The 12897-nt window shown below is 53.6% G+C and overlaps 6 protein-coding genes across 6 annotated transcripts; 2 read left to right on the top strand and 4 right to left on the bottom strand.

Annotated features, from left to right (window-relative positions):
- Positions 1 to 787: 787 nt before the first annotated feature.
- Positions 788 to 3361, top strand: Triagg1_7993 (uncharacterized protein; the record flags this gene model as incomplete). Its single annotated transcript, XM_062902789.1, has 4 exons — positions 788 to 943; positions 999 to 2346; positions 2405 to 2986; positions 3045 to 3361. 4 exons carry the CDS (start codon positions 788 to 790, stop codon positions 3359 to 3361), a joined length of 2403 nt encoding a protein of 800 aa, XP_062753073.1.
- Positions 3362 to 3637: 276 nt separating this feature from the next.
- Triagg1_7992 (uncharacterized protein) lies at positions 3638 to 4324 on the bottom strand (the record flags this gene model as incomplete). Its single annotated transcript, XM_062902788.1, has 1 exon — positions 3638 to 4324. The coding sequence occupies one exon, from the start codon at positions 4322 to 4324 to the stop codon at positions 3638 to 3640; it is 687 nt and encodes a 228-aa protein (XP_062753072.1).
- A 667-nt stretch (positions 4325 to 4991) lies between these two features.
- On the bottom strand, positions 4992 to 5829 carry Triagg1_7991 (uncharacterized protein; the record flags this gene model as incomplete). Its single annotated transcript, XM_062902787.1, has 2 exons — positions 4992 to 5233; positions 5295 to 5829. 2 exons carry the CDS (start codon positions 5827 to 5829, stop codon positions 4992 to 4994), a joined length of 777 nt encoding a protein of 258 aa, XP_062753071.1.
- A 994-nt stretch (positions 5830 to 6823) lies between these two features.
- Triagg1_7990 (uncharacterized protein) lies at positions 6824 to 7864 on the bottom strand (the record flags this gene model as incomplete). Its single annotated transcript, XM_062902786.1, has 2 exons — positions 6824 to 7700; positions 7803 to 7864. 2 exons carry the CDS (start codon positions 7862 to 7864, stop codon positions 6824 to 6826), a joined length of 939 nt encoding a protein of 312 aa, XP_062753070.1.
- A 551-nt stretch (positions 7865 to 8415) lies between these two features.
- On the top strand, positions 8416 to 8915 carry Triagg1_7989 (uncharacterized protein; the record flags this gene model as incomplete). Its single annotated transcript, XM_062902785.1, has 2 exons — positions 8416 to 8671; positions 8782 to 8915. The coding sequence occupies 2 exons, from the start codon at positions 8416 to 8418 to the stop codon at positions 8913 to 8915; spliced, it is 390 nt and encodes a 129-aa protein (XP_062753069.1).
- A 577-nt stretch (positions 8916 to 9492) lies between these two features.
- Positions 9493 to 12105, bottom strand: Triagg1_7988 (uncharacterized protein; the record flags this gene model as incomplete). The annotated part of the gene is made up of 1 exon (XM_062902784.1): positions 9493 to 12105. The coding sequence occupies one exon, from the start codon at positions 12103 to 12105 to the stop codon at positions 9493 to 9495; it is 2613 nt and encodes an 870-aa protein (XP_062753068.1).
- Positions 12106 to 12897: the final 792 nt, after the last annotated feature.

Below are 12897 nucleotides of genomic sequence, written 5' to 3'. Positions count from 1 at the left end.
GGACGGGAATGCGCGGGAATGCGCGGGCTGTCTGCTGCTGTATAGAGTACGCTGATCATGTCCGGATTCTCTCTATTTCTTGCATGGCCTTGTTGCCTTGGCTGATGTTGCGCCACATGGACCTTGTATGTAATAAGAATATGAATGAATAGTATTAGAAAAGAAGAAGAAACAGAGAAACAAGGACAAAGGGGATGCTGATGATGTGGTTCCGCGTATGACAAGTACGTAGGCATCTGTCTCCATTAGTACTTATAGTACCTAGGGTCAAGAGTTGTCCGGGTTTGAGGTTAGTCTGGGAGCACAATGCCGCCTCACCTGGCCACTCTGCTGTGTAAACGCCACAGCGAGTACCGCTACCCAAACCCTCCACCAACAGCCGCTGCGGCCTCCGGTAGCTGTACGGTAACCGTACCCAGGCATCAGCCCCTCTGCGGGTGACCTGCGGTGGCGGGGCACATGCGCTGCGCGTCTCTCGGGATCGTCATTCAGCTGCTCACATGCAACTCAATTCCGCAAACGACTTTTTCAGTTCTTGGAGATGCATCTTTTAACTTGACGGTGCTGCACCTGTCCGTTTGCTAGACACTTCTCCAGAGCATCCCATCGTATATTCTGCCTGTTTTTTCTTTTCTTTTCTTTTCTTTTCTCTTCTCCTCCTTTCATCCTCCCTACGGCCTTGTACCGACGGCGAGCGAATAGCCCGCTCGAGGTTCCGCTGTCGCAAAGCTAGCGGTTACGTCAACGACGATCACGATATCTCGACCAAGAGACCACTCGCTACATCATGACGTCTGGCCAGGCTTCTCAGGGTGGCTCTGCCCGAACAACCTCACCGACCGGGTCTCTCTACGCCATGAGCGACGATGAAGAGGGTGGCTACGAGACCATCACTCACACGGAATCCGGGAGAGGAGTGAAGCTGCTGTTTTCCAAGAGCAAGGTGTGTTGATGCGCTCTGTCACGATGCTTGCCCACAACAACTGACATTCGGCCAGGTCTACGTCCATCCCACACCATCTGCAAAAGACAACATCTGTGGCTATATAGCTCTGCTACAGCAGAAGGGACCAAGGCGTGATCGTCCCTCTACGTCATCTTCGACAAACAGTATCGCCTCGTCGGATCTTCTTCTTGCTTGGGTTCCCGAAGCATCGCTCGGTGACTCGGCGAGCGTCTATGTCAAAGTCGACCTCTCCGATGCCGACTCCCCCCCAAAGCAGTCATACCTTGTCCCTCCGCCTCCCACCGTGACCTCCCACGGCAGCTCCGTTGGCGGCTACGCATTTGCCATCCCCGTCAGCGCCATATATTCTCTCATGGTCCGGCCACCGAGCCTGGGCTGGTGGTATGGCTCCATCATTATCAACTCTCGAGGAGGCGACAGCTTTCCTGCTCTGTTCTTCCATGATGACGAGTGCCAAAGCACCATTCTTCAGAAGAAGAAGCTGGCCCGGGACAACTTCGATCCGTTTGGCGAGAGCGGCCAGATGTTTTGGGGTGCGGATGAAGTCCTGCGATGGCTGAGGAGATATATCAAGATTGAGAGGTCCGGAGCAGAGCCTAACATTTATCTCATTGAGCCGAGTAAAGAAGACCTGGAAAGCTTTGGCGCCAAAATGACAACGACAAAAGCACAAGGAAAGGCCAAGGCTGGGAGCTCGAGCAATAAAGATGCCCAGATGGATCCCTTTATCAAATTTGTCAAGGAGACCGGCTGGAGCCTCATGGAGCAGTTTAGCAAGGTGACCACATTGACCAGGAGAGCGGCGCAAGATTTGTCAGAGAATCCTAACCTGCCTCCTCAAATGCGACGGCTACTCAGAAATCCTGAAGTGCAAACACTCCAAGACGAGTTTGACAGCGCAAGGATCTACCTTGCCAGGTGGGCGATGGGCATGGCGGAGCAGAGTGAGCGTGATCATCGACAGAGAATCTGGACTGTTCGAGATGTTATGGAGCTTGAAGATACCGATGTTGGAGAATTTGAGCTTCTTGATGGATCAAACTCTATGTCGTTTGAAGACAGGAAACAGCCTCTATCGATAGAGGAGTGGGATGCGTTCTTCGACCCCGAGACTGGACGACTCTCCATCTCTGTTGATGAAGTCAAGGAGCGCATCTTTCACGGTGGCCTAGACGCTGATGACGGAGTTAGGAAGGAAGCCTGGCTCTTTTTGTTGGGCGTGTACGAGTGGTACAGCACACTTGATGAAAGAAAGGCGACCATCGCCTCCCTTAGAGACCAGTACTACAAGCTCAAGCAGTCTTGGTGGATTCGACTAGAGGGCGAGGGAGGAGAAGGAGAGGACGGCGAATGGTGGCGTGAACAACGCGGGCGCATCGGTAAGCAACACCTTTGAACAACAGTATCTTCACCATCATGCTAACTATTGCATTACAGAGAAGGATGTCCATCGAACTGATCGAAACGTCGCCATCTTCCATGGAGAAGATACTCCTCATCCGGATCCAAACTCACCCTTTGCTGAAGTTGGCACCAATGTTCACCTAGAGCAGATGAAGGAGATGCTTCTGACATACAACGAGTACAACAAGGAGCTCGGGTATGTCCAAGGCATGTCGGATCTCTTGGCACCAATCTATGCCGTGGTTCAAGATGATGCCGTGGCCTTTTGGGCGTTTCAGATGTTCATGGACCGCATGGAACGTAATTTCTTGCGAGACCAGTCAGGCATGAGAGGCCAGCTGCTGGCCCTGGACCAACTTGTTCACTTCATGGACCCTAAGCTCTGGGATCACCTGCAAAAGACCGACAGCACCAACTTCTTCTTCTTCTTCCGCATGATACTGGTGTGGTACAAGCGAGAGTTTGAGTGGCTGGATGTGCTTAAGCTTTGGGAGTGCCTGTGGACGGATTATTACACCTCAAGCTTCCACCTCTTCATTGCCTTGGCTATCCTCGAAAAGCACAGGGATGTTATCATGACCCATCTACAGGCGTTTGATGAAGTTCTTAAATATGGTGAGCTGCTAAAATCTCGACCGTCGTTGAATGGCAAATTTACTGACATCTGACAAAGTGAACGAGCTGTCCGGTACTATTGACCTTGAGTCGACCCTGATTCGCGCAGAGGTTCTTTTCCGCCGGTTCCAGCGACTGGTTGAGGCAGTCGACAAGAAACACAACTTTCCGCCTCCTAGAACAGAAAGCCCAGGTCAATCAAGCGCCAACACAGCTAAACAGCCTCCCTCAAAGGGCAAGGCTAATATAGCGCCGTCAAAGCAGGATAAGGTGATCACTCCCGAGCTGCGGAAGCTGCTTAGCCGAAAAATCGATTTCTTGGAGAAAAAGCCCAAGGCGGCTGTGCAGGCTGATGGATCGGCCGATTCGAAATGAGAGGACGACGTTATTTCTACGAAGATGGCCATGTTTGTTTGCCCATTCGTTTCCTTTTTAATCTTTTATCATTGGATATGCATTTTTCCATCTGCCGTCTGTTTTTCATCCTTGAGGCCATGAAGAATCCTCAGAGTAGGGCGTTATTGTTTTGTTTTGCCGGTATTCGGCGTATACGCAGCGATGAATTGAAATGTTTTATTGACATGAAGCCGGAGACCCTCCATTTCCCTTGACACAGTGATTTGCAACTCACTCTCTTTAGGCACTCTCTGTCTACTCTCTATACTTACTCAAGTCTCGCTCAGTAACAGTTTCGAGGACCGCACCCAGATTACGTTCAACCTCTTCATCACTCTGCAGGCCTTTGTCGAAAAGGGCCTTCATACGAGCAGCAGAGGGCCATTTGGTGGATTCTCCAAAAAGGGCCATTCCAGCAGCAAAGTCGACTTGGCTCGGCATCCCCCAGCGAGAATCCACGACGCGCTTCGTCTCAATCAGGAGCTGGGCGTCAAAGCTTGCAATTCGACGAGCAAACTTGTCAACAAAGTCGTCAAACTCGGCGTCCAGAACGGCGCGGTCGATCCATCCATACAACTCAGCCGTCGTAGCGTCATAGTCGTCCGAGCTGAGGAGAATCTCCAACGCTCTTGCGCGGCCAACCCTCCGAGGAAGCAACTCGAAGGCTCCGCCGCCAGGGATGATGCCAGCCCCGACCTCTGGCTGGCAAAAGACTGCGCGCTCGCGGCTGGCAAAGCGCAAGTCGCAGGCGGAGGAGAAGTCGGGGCTGGAGGAGTCGAAGACGATGACGCGGACGGACTTGTCGGATTCGAGGTCTTTGATGAGCTTCTTGAGGGCGATGTGGCCTTCGGGACCGAAGAGGTTGAGGGTGCCGTTGTTGAAGGTTGCACACCAGTAGGCGGGCGTGATTTTGTTGACGATGATGGCTTCGGTGGAGGACATGGCTGGGATTGCCTTTTGGATGTCTTTTCTAGTTTGCTAGTTTTAGTTATACACTGATGAGTCTATGAGGATGGGTAACAGCCAATGTTATCTCGTTCCTTTTATAAGAGCTTCAAAGAGGCTTGTTTCCGTCATATCGACACTGATTATTCTAACAAGAGCATCTCTTTTCCCACCGTCTCCGCTCAACGTTGAACTCGTTTGCTCAAGACGACTATACATCTAAACCTGAATCAAACTCCCTCAAAAATATCAAAATGTGGGAGTTGTTCTTCTCTACCAATACGTCAACGCCGAGGCTGGAATCTGGCTCAATTAGGAAAGTGCATGGATTGGGCACGATAAAAACCACGAACAAAGTTACCCACTATCAATACCCGTCGACAAAGGGTTCACGCTTGATAAATCACATCGATTCACAGAGTAAAAGCTCTTCTGAATTACAAATTCGGGTCAGAAATCTGTCCGCGGCGTTACGTACAACACCCGATACACCACATGTAGCGAGAAGAAAAGACTCGGGAATATTCTCAAGGAAATAGGCATTAATAGGCATTATACATTGCGAGCTTTGGCTGAAATCGACAAAAAGCACGCAACTCATGACTAGCTACACGAAAGAAAAGAATATACACCACACACTCCCAGACCGAGACGTTATACATAATTAAGGAAAAGAGACAGGGCACATCTTTCCCCCTTCATCTATATCCCCGTGGACCGCTGGGCAGTCCTTTTCTTCGTACTCCATTTGCAGCTCCTCCTCCTCCTCCTCCTCCTCCTGCATAGGGGCCACCGTCACTCGACCAAGGAGCGTTTGCTCCAACAAACGGCTGACCACCACCACCACCTCCTCCTCCTCCCCTGGAGTTATCGTAAGATCCCCCTGGCGCAAACCTGTCCTCATAACTGCCCTGAGATTGGTGGCCCGATGAGCCTCCTCCCGGCGGTGGTTGAAACGGCCCATTACCGTTGCTAGAGGACGGGCTCGTGGTTCGGGTTCCCCAAAGTCGCTGTTTCAAACGATCCTGCGCCGATCCAGCGGGAGCCGGGCCAGGCCCGGAATAGCTCCCTGCACGAGGTGCCTGCCCCCCCCTCCCGAGCAGCTCATCTCTCGTAGACGTCCCGGGCTGTGTCGTCGCCGGCCGTCCAGCCCGTAAGCTCTGCGGAATCTGCGGCTGCGGAGGCTGCGCAGGGCCGCTGTCCCATAGACTGCTGAGCCCCCCAGCGCCGGGCTGCTGAGGCCCTCCAAGCCCACCGTAGCGCGAGCCGACCTGCGACTGGGCGTATACGGCCTGGGTCATCTGCGGCGGGGGTGCCTTTGGGTCAGGGGGCAGCCAGTTGGGAAACGGGCGGCCCTTTTCGGTGTAGTAGTTGCGCAGGACGCGGCAGACGTGGGTGTCGTCTTCGGTGTCGCCGTCGGCCTCGCTGGAAAGGAGGGTGGACCGGAGGTTGGAGATTTGGGACGAGGTTTTGGTGACGAGGTTGGAGTACCAGGAACTCATGGCGACGGTGGCATGTAGCTCGCGTGATGCTGTGGGAACAAAGAGGCGAGGTATCGTGTCGTATCGGCAGCGGCTCAACTCAAAGCGTAGCGGCGTGAGAGAGAGAGAGAGAGGTGTTTAAAAACAAGTTCGCAGAGAGGATATCGCCCAACTGTGTTCCTTTTATCGAAAAACCGTCGTGCGGTGATTGATGTTGGCTAGGAGAAGAGGCTCAAGCTCTGGCCATCTGGCGGTGATGCTTTCACCTGCAGATGGAGCTCCTTGTTGCGCAGTCGCTCCGTTGCGGCGGTGAGAAGAGGGCGAGAGAGCGCTTCTGCTTCGTGTTTTCGCTATGTCCGGCGTCTGCGAGGAGAAACAGAAATGAAATGACGGCGGCCAAGAGCAAGAGCAGTGTGCCGTTCGCCCGGAGCAAAAGATGCCAAACTGTTGCTGCAGAGAAGCCAAAGAACGGCAAAAGTTGAGAGGAGGGAAAGGAGGTTGGCGGCTAGACGTGGGGTTGAAGATGGGCAATGGAATCAATGCCTTGTAACTCGCTTCAGGTCTGTTTCCAGTGGGCGGTGCACCAGCTGCGAAGCTTTTTAGTGCCTTCGGTAGCCGTTGTAGGTGGTGGGGGCCCTTCCATTGGCTCGTGGTGGGCGTCACAACGCATTCGGCGTTTTCTGAAACTCTTCCGTGAAACAGTTGAGCATTGCATTGACGTGGATATACTATTATTTACCTCGTACCGATGCATCCTACAAGTATACACTTTGTATATAAATCTAACAAACAAATCCTCATCCATATAGAAACGACCAAAGACCCCCCTTTTATTAACTGTATCCCGACGCCGTATGCCATGAAGCCCATCGCTGGGACTAATAAGCTGATACAAACTCGAAAACCCAACCCACCCATTTTACACAACTCGTGCAATGACGTGCTCCTGTCGCTCTCCGTTTGCCATGTTGCTGAATTATAAGTAAAACTCCTCCACTGCATGCCGGAATCCGCTTTACCAAGCCAAGTCGTTGGTCAATGCCACCTTCTCCTTCTCCTGCTGCTTGGGTCGCTTGCTCTTCACCTTGGTGACCTTGCCACGCTTGCGCTTGCTGCCGGCCTTTTCCGCCTCGGACTCGTCGCTGTCCTCCTCCTCCTCCTCCTCCTCCTCGCTCTCGAGCCAGTCCTCAAGGTCTTCGAGCTCGTCTTCGCTCTCGTCGAGGTCGGAGACGTATTCAATGGCGGCCTCGGCGTCCTCATCTTCGCTGGCAGCCTCTCCATCAAGCTCCTCCTCATCATCAGACGCGATGCCCTTGTCCATATCCTTGTCTCGTTCACCCTCGCCACCCTTCTCCATGGCATTCAGCACCTTCTTCCAGATGTCTTCGCTGACGTTGAGGGGTTGGTCGCCGTAAGCGCCCTGCCTCAGACGCTCAAGCAACTCTCTCTCGATGGTCCTCTCCAGCTTGGCGGCTGCCTCAGCCTTGCGCTCTCTCGTGGCCTCGCGGTGTCTGACTTTGGGGGCCAGCTTGGGAACCAGCTTCTCGCCCAGACGTTCGTCTTCGGCGGCAATCCTGCGCATGCGGATCTGCACCTGCGTCAGGCGGGTCAGACGCTGCTTGCACTTGTGGATCAAGAACTTGGGCCAGTAGATGAGCCTCTCGTCGATCTGCTCCAGGGCCTTGGTGTAGTTATTTGACAACTTGATGCGCTCCCACATCTTGGACGGCAGATGCGCTCGCTCGACAGTCTTCATGTAGAGGTATAGCGTATCCTTGGTTGGGTGTTGCCGAATGGTGGCATACCGCGAGTTGGCGAGAGGACATGACTGGCGATTGCACAGTCCAGTGACGTTGTACTCATTGCGACAGAAGTTTTGCTGCTTCTCCGTTCTGGGTAATCGGGTTAGTATCCATCTATACAATGCCCAATTGCACCCAAAGCGACAGAAATCCCAAGGATGTGACGGTGATTGTTTGCTGGCCAAAACTTACTTTAACTTGAAGGCGCAAAACTGCTGGTTGATGATTTGCCACACAATCTCGTCAGACGCCATCTTGTCTGAGTTTCTCGCAAGAGAACCCCTTTGCCCAAGTTGATGAGAAGGAACAAGAGGAAGAAAGAAAAAGAGAAATCCAGCTTTTGATATGAAAAGACTTCCAATATGCCAATGCAGAAAAAAAAAGTTCCTGGCGGGGCGGATCTTTCTCCAGATTCCCATAATTTTTTTCAAGCCGTCGCAGCAAAAGCTCCTGACCGCCTTCCTAGTTGACATCCCTGCATCGCGGCTCCGGAACAACACTCGCCCCGGCGATCCGTGGCTGGTGCTACCGCTGACCTGCGTCACTCGCTGCATCAGCCGCCTTTCTCCATCATTATCGCCTCAACACCAACCAACGACTTCGACGACAGCCCGCGCCTCAGCTCTCCTTGATTGTTCCTCCTCTCACCATCTTCAGCGCTTCTTCGCAGACTCTTCGCATCTTCATTAGCTCTTCAACTCCCCCCTCTGCGGGGCTGCCGTCCACCTGTTCCGAGCCCAATCTCACCTCATTACGACGACTTCCCGCCCACAGCACACGATCCTCAAAGCATACTCCTTTCATCATGCCTACCGCCGGCCTTAAAACTATCATCGCCCTCTCCTTTGTCCTCGCCGTAGGATTCCTCCTCGTCATCCTCTCCTGCGCCCTGTACAAGGTGTACTACCCGCTCCTCGTCGTCGCCACCTACGTCCTCGCGCCGCTGCCGAACTGGATCTGCGGCCGATGCGCGAATCCGGATGACTTTGTCGAGAGCGGCGGTGCGGCGGTTCTCGACCTGGGAAGATTCTTCACCGGCTTCTTTGTTGTCATGGGCATTGGTATGTGCTAATATTCCCATGCCCCCCGTCTCTTTTGAAACCTCGTCAAGCGACAAAGGGGGAAATGCAAAGAAATGGATACATGACTAACCGCTATATGTGCTTCACAGCCCTCCCTGTTGTCCTCGCACACTCCGATCTGATCCGAGTCGAAGCCATGATCATGTCCATTACCGGCGGCCTTCTGATCTACGGGACCATCATCAGCTTCGGCATGTTCTTCCAGGAGGAGCAGGAGTTTTGAAGAAAGAAACGGGAATTTTATGACCTCATGTATGAAAAGCCAGGAGAGGGGTCCGCAAGAGGAAGGACTTCTTTTTTTTTATGCCTGTGCGAGAAAACGAAGAATGATCCAGCCTACTTTGCTTGAGACGGTGCTTATCGACCTGGATGAGATCCGGGTCCTGTTGTACCATTAATTTTCTTTTGGGGGAAATTTGATACGAAGCATAAGCGGTCTTGAGGGTTAACTGTCTGCGAATTCTGTTTTATCACGTCGTGTCTTGGATGGTTAGATGCGCGCGCTTGAAATTGAAACAAGAAAAAAATACCAATGTTTCTGTTATTTATAATAAGCTGTGTTTTTTCCGTATATCCATGTAAGTGAGTTAAGCGTCGCTCGAGCGCCATCAGATCTACTAATCTATTGTAATGTTGAACCATGTCCCCAAGAGAATCCAAATCCAAATGTAAAAACACCCGCTATGCATACGTTGAAGTATCATTGGCCTCCTGTTCCAGAAGCCAAAACCATCTCCCCCAAAAGCCGTCAGTACACCGTAAAGTCAAAAATAAAACAAAGAGAAAACAAAAAGACACCGTTATGCCACGTCTTTGAAAACGCCCAACGGCCCACACAGCTTGGTAAACATCTCCTCCGTCTCTCCTTCAGGCGTGCTGAGGATCGTCACAGCGCCACCAGCCCCGATGCGCCATACCTCGCTGGGCTGCGTCTCGCCCGGGCCCTCGGGCGGTGCCTTTTCGTCGTCCCAGCGGAACATTGTCCTGATGGTGACGCTCCAGTCGCCGTGACCGCGGGCGTCGAGGAACCCGACGACGCCAGAGTAGATGCTGCGCTCGGAGGGCTCGATGGTGCGCAAGATCTCGCAGCTGCGCTTCTTGGGCGCGCCGGTCATGCTGCCGGGGGGAAGGGCGGCGGCGAGGACGTCCAGGCCGTTGGGCCCGTGAGGGGGGAGCTGTCCGTTGACGACGGTGATCATCTGGAAGACGCTCGAGTACTCCTCCACCTTGAGGAGGTCCGGGACTGTGACGCTGCGGGCTCCGCAGACGCCGTACAGGTCATGCCGGACCAGGTCCACAATCATGAGGTTCTCGGCCTCTTCCTTGGGGATGTGGAGTAGCTTTTCGGCCTGTGCTAGTGTCGAGACGGCCTCGGATTTGCGGACCGTGCCTTTCATGGGACGCATGGAGCAGAGACCCTTTGCGTCGTGGGCCAGGAACCGCTCCGGCGAGCTGCTGAGGATGGTTGCCCCGGCGAGGCGGATAAAGGAGCCAAAGGGAGCTGGCTGACGGGCTCGAAGAGTTCGGTAGATTTGCCAGGGAGTGCCGTGTCTGGACGCTTCATCGCTCGGCCACGAGGAGGTTGCTCCGTTGGTCGTTCCATTGGTCAATAATGGCTGTATATGATGCGGCACATCGTTTCCAGGAGGTCGAGTCATGGTCGTTTGCGCCGTAAGGCATAGTTCGTAAGACTGACCTTCGGCAATGGCCTCTTGACACTGGCGGACGTCGTCGTCATACTTGGCAGGCTTCGGCGTCTTGAAACGTAGTCTACCGGCCGGCTCTTGGATGCTCTTCAGCAACAGTTCATTAGGCTGTTTCTTCGCCGCGACGAGTTTGTACTCTTCAGTTCCGTAGCCCGGCTGTTGCCATGCCCGAGAATTCTGCAGCTTTGCCACGATCTCGTCAATCCACGGTTGAACATTCGAGTCTGGCGCCGTCAGAGCTTGGACATACGCCACTCCGGCTTGATGATCGAGAATCAGACTCTTGGAGATCCAGGCATAACAAAGATCTGGCCTGCGGTGCCCCCTATTTTTGGATACAGACTCCGGGCTCAAGGTGCTTAGTCCCATTTCATAAGTGACAAAACCCATGAAGCCACCCTTGAATGCTGGCTCCTGACCTCCTTCTTCAGCCACCTTTCTCTGCTCCCAATATTCGGCGATGACGTTCCAAACATCGTACGCGCCATGCTCAGCGCTGCTGTCGATTTCTATCTGCTGAGACACCTCTTCTTGGTCTCCAGATCCAGGCTGGCGTAAAGTCACCCAGTCGTCTCCAACATGATATTCGAAGCGCAGAGCCCGATCGACCTCAAGGGCAATAATTGAGCTGCGTGCCAGGGGATCGCCATTGATGGTGCTTGACGAGTCCAGCATGATAGAATCGACACCTCCCACGCCCAGAAGCTCCGCAACGTCGGCGGCATCCACGCCGTCGGGGAGCTTGATCCGACTGCAAGAATAGATGGGTGCTGCACTCGAGGCTGCCAGGCCAGACTGCATATCCCTCCACCATTTCCTGCTTGCGAGCTGGCTCTCAACCGCGACACTCCGCTCAACAATCATAGATGGCGCCAGGCTGTCGGCAATGTTTTCCAAGCCCATCGGCCTAATCTGTCGTCCCGTCGATTCGTTCCACTTCAGGGCCTGGCCGAACCAGTTCTTCAGCACCCCATGCGCCCCAGGATCCGTACACACGGACTCGGGATGGTACTGAACCCCCCAGAAGGGCAATCTGGAATGCCTCACTCCCATCAAGATCCTCTCGGGCTCGCCTCCATCCTCGCTCCCCTCCATCGTCCACGCCAACGGAACAAGCTCAGGCGCCACCTTTGGTGGCAACCACATGTCAGTCTCCCACGATTCCCGCGAGACCTGGTCTTGTCCCACATCGGCGCACAGGCTGTGGTATAGAGTTGCCTTGAACTCCGGCACGCCCGCAAAGATGTCTCCCGACCGATGCTCGATCGACCTCACCATGCCGTGCAATCCCCTCCTCAGCCTCCGAATCCCGCCACCAAAGTGCGCAACCAGGCTCTGAAAGCCCAGACAGATGCCCAGCACCGGAACGGCGTCACGCAGCTCCCACAGCAGACGAAAGGCCCCGACGTCGGCCTCGCACAACGGCGACCCGGGCCCGGGCCCGCAAACCACGGCATCGAAGCTCGGCAGCCGGTCCAGGAACTGCTCCGGCGTCCAGTCGGGACTCGGGTCCGCATGCAGCGTCTTCAGGTCCATGTGCAGCACGTGCACCAACACATCGTCGCCGAGCGCCTCCTTGAGCAGCGACACGATGTTGTTGGTGAAGGAGTCGTAAGCGTCGAGAAACAGAATTCGGCGACATTGGCGGTCCTGAGGCGCCGGGTTTGCCGCCGGCACTGGCGACGACTGCAGCTCAAGAAGAGGCATGTTTGCAACAGGGGGGAGATTTGCCGGTCTCGAGCTTTGGCCCGTCAAATCGTCTCACGTACAATTCATGAGCCTTTATGACAGGATCAATGCAAAACAAGACAGAATAAAAACAGAGAAATGTCGAGGCGATAAAGAAAAATCGAAAGCGCCGCCTCCGAGAAAGGAATCGGAAATGCCGCGAAAAGCCGGGTCTTTTTTTTTTTTCCCAAGTCCCAATCTTATCCTTTTTTTTTTCGGATACTAACCGAACTAATAACTAGCAGCTGAAATTGCGCCGAATGACAGTTGAGATGGCATGTGCAATTGGCCATTTTGCAGCGAGTGCCGGGATATGACTAACATGTGCAGCCCCGGCGGTTTTGTAGCGATGACCGGAGTTGGGCGAGGGAGACCCTGGAAGTTGAAGAAGAGAAGAATGAAGGGACATTCCGTCTGCAGGTTTTTAGGTGGCTTGCAGTACTTTAGCCTGTGTGCCTAACAATGCCGTGGCTGTTGTATTCTCGGTGCCTGTGGCGCTTTTGAGAGGACAAAGGACGATTGACGTTTCGTCTTGGCGTCAAATTACAGACGAAAAAGAGCTCGGCTTAAGAGTTTACAACTCTCGAGCTTCAATTCCTCTGCAGAGGCCAAGTGATGATGGAATGATGGACGATGGACAACCCTTGGTATCGGTCATCATGATTGGCATAATGCAAGAAACAAATAGCTAAACCATTATGCATTGGTATACACAAAAGCTGCAACACCTGCGTCACCTTCGGCATCGTTCCAAGCCACCATCGTCGAATA

This window comes from Trichoderma aggressivum (assembly GCF_033847375.1).
Source record: "Trichoderma aggressivum f. europaeum strain CBS 100526 chromosome Unknown scaffold_037, whole genome shotgun sequence".
NCBI classification, from domain to species: Eukaryota; Fungi; Ascomycota; class Sordariomycetes; order Hypocreales; family Hypocreaceae; genus Trichoderma; species Trichoderma aggressivum.
The sequence above is the reverse complement of the archived record's forward strand: the minus strand, read 5'-3'. Positions and strand labels throughout refer to the sequence as shown.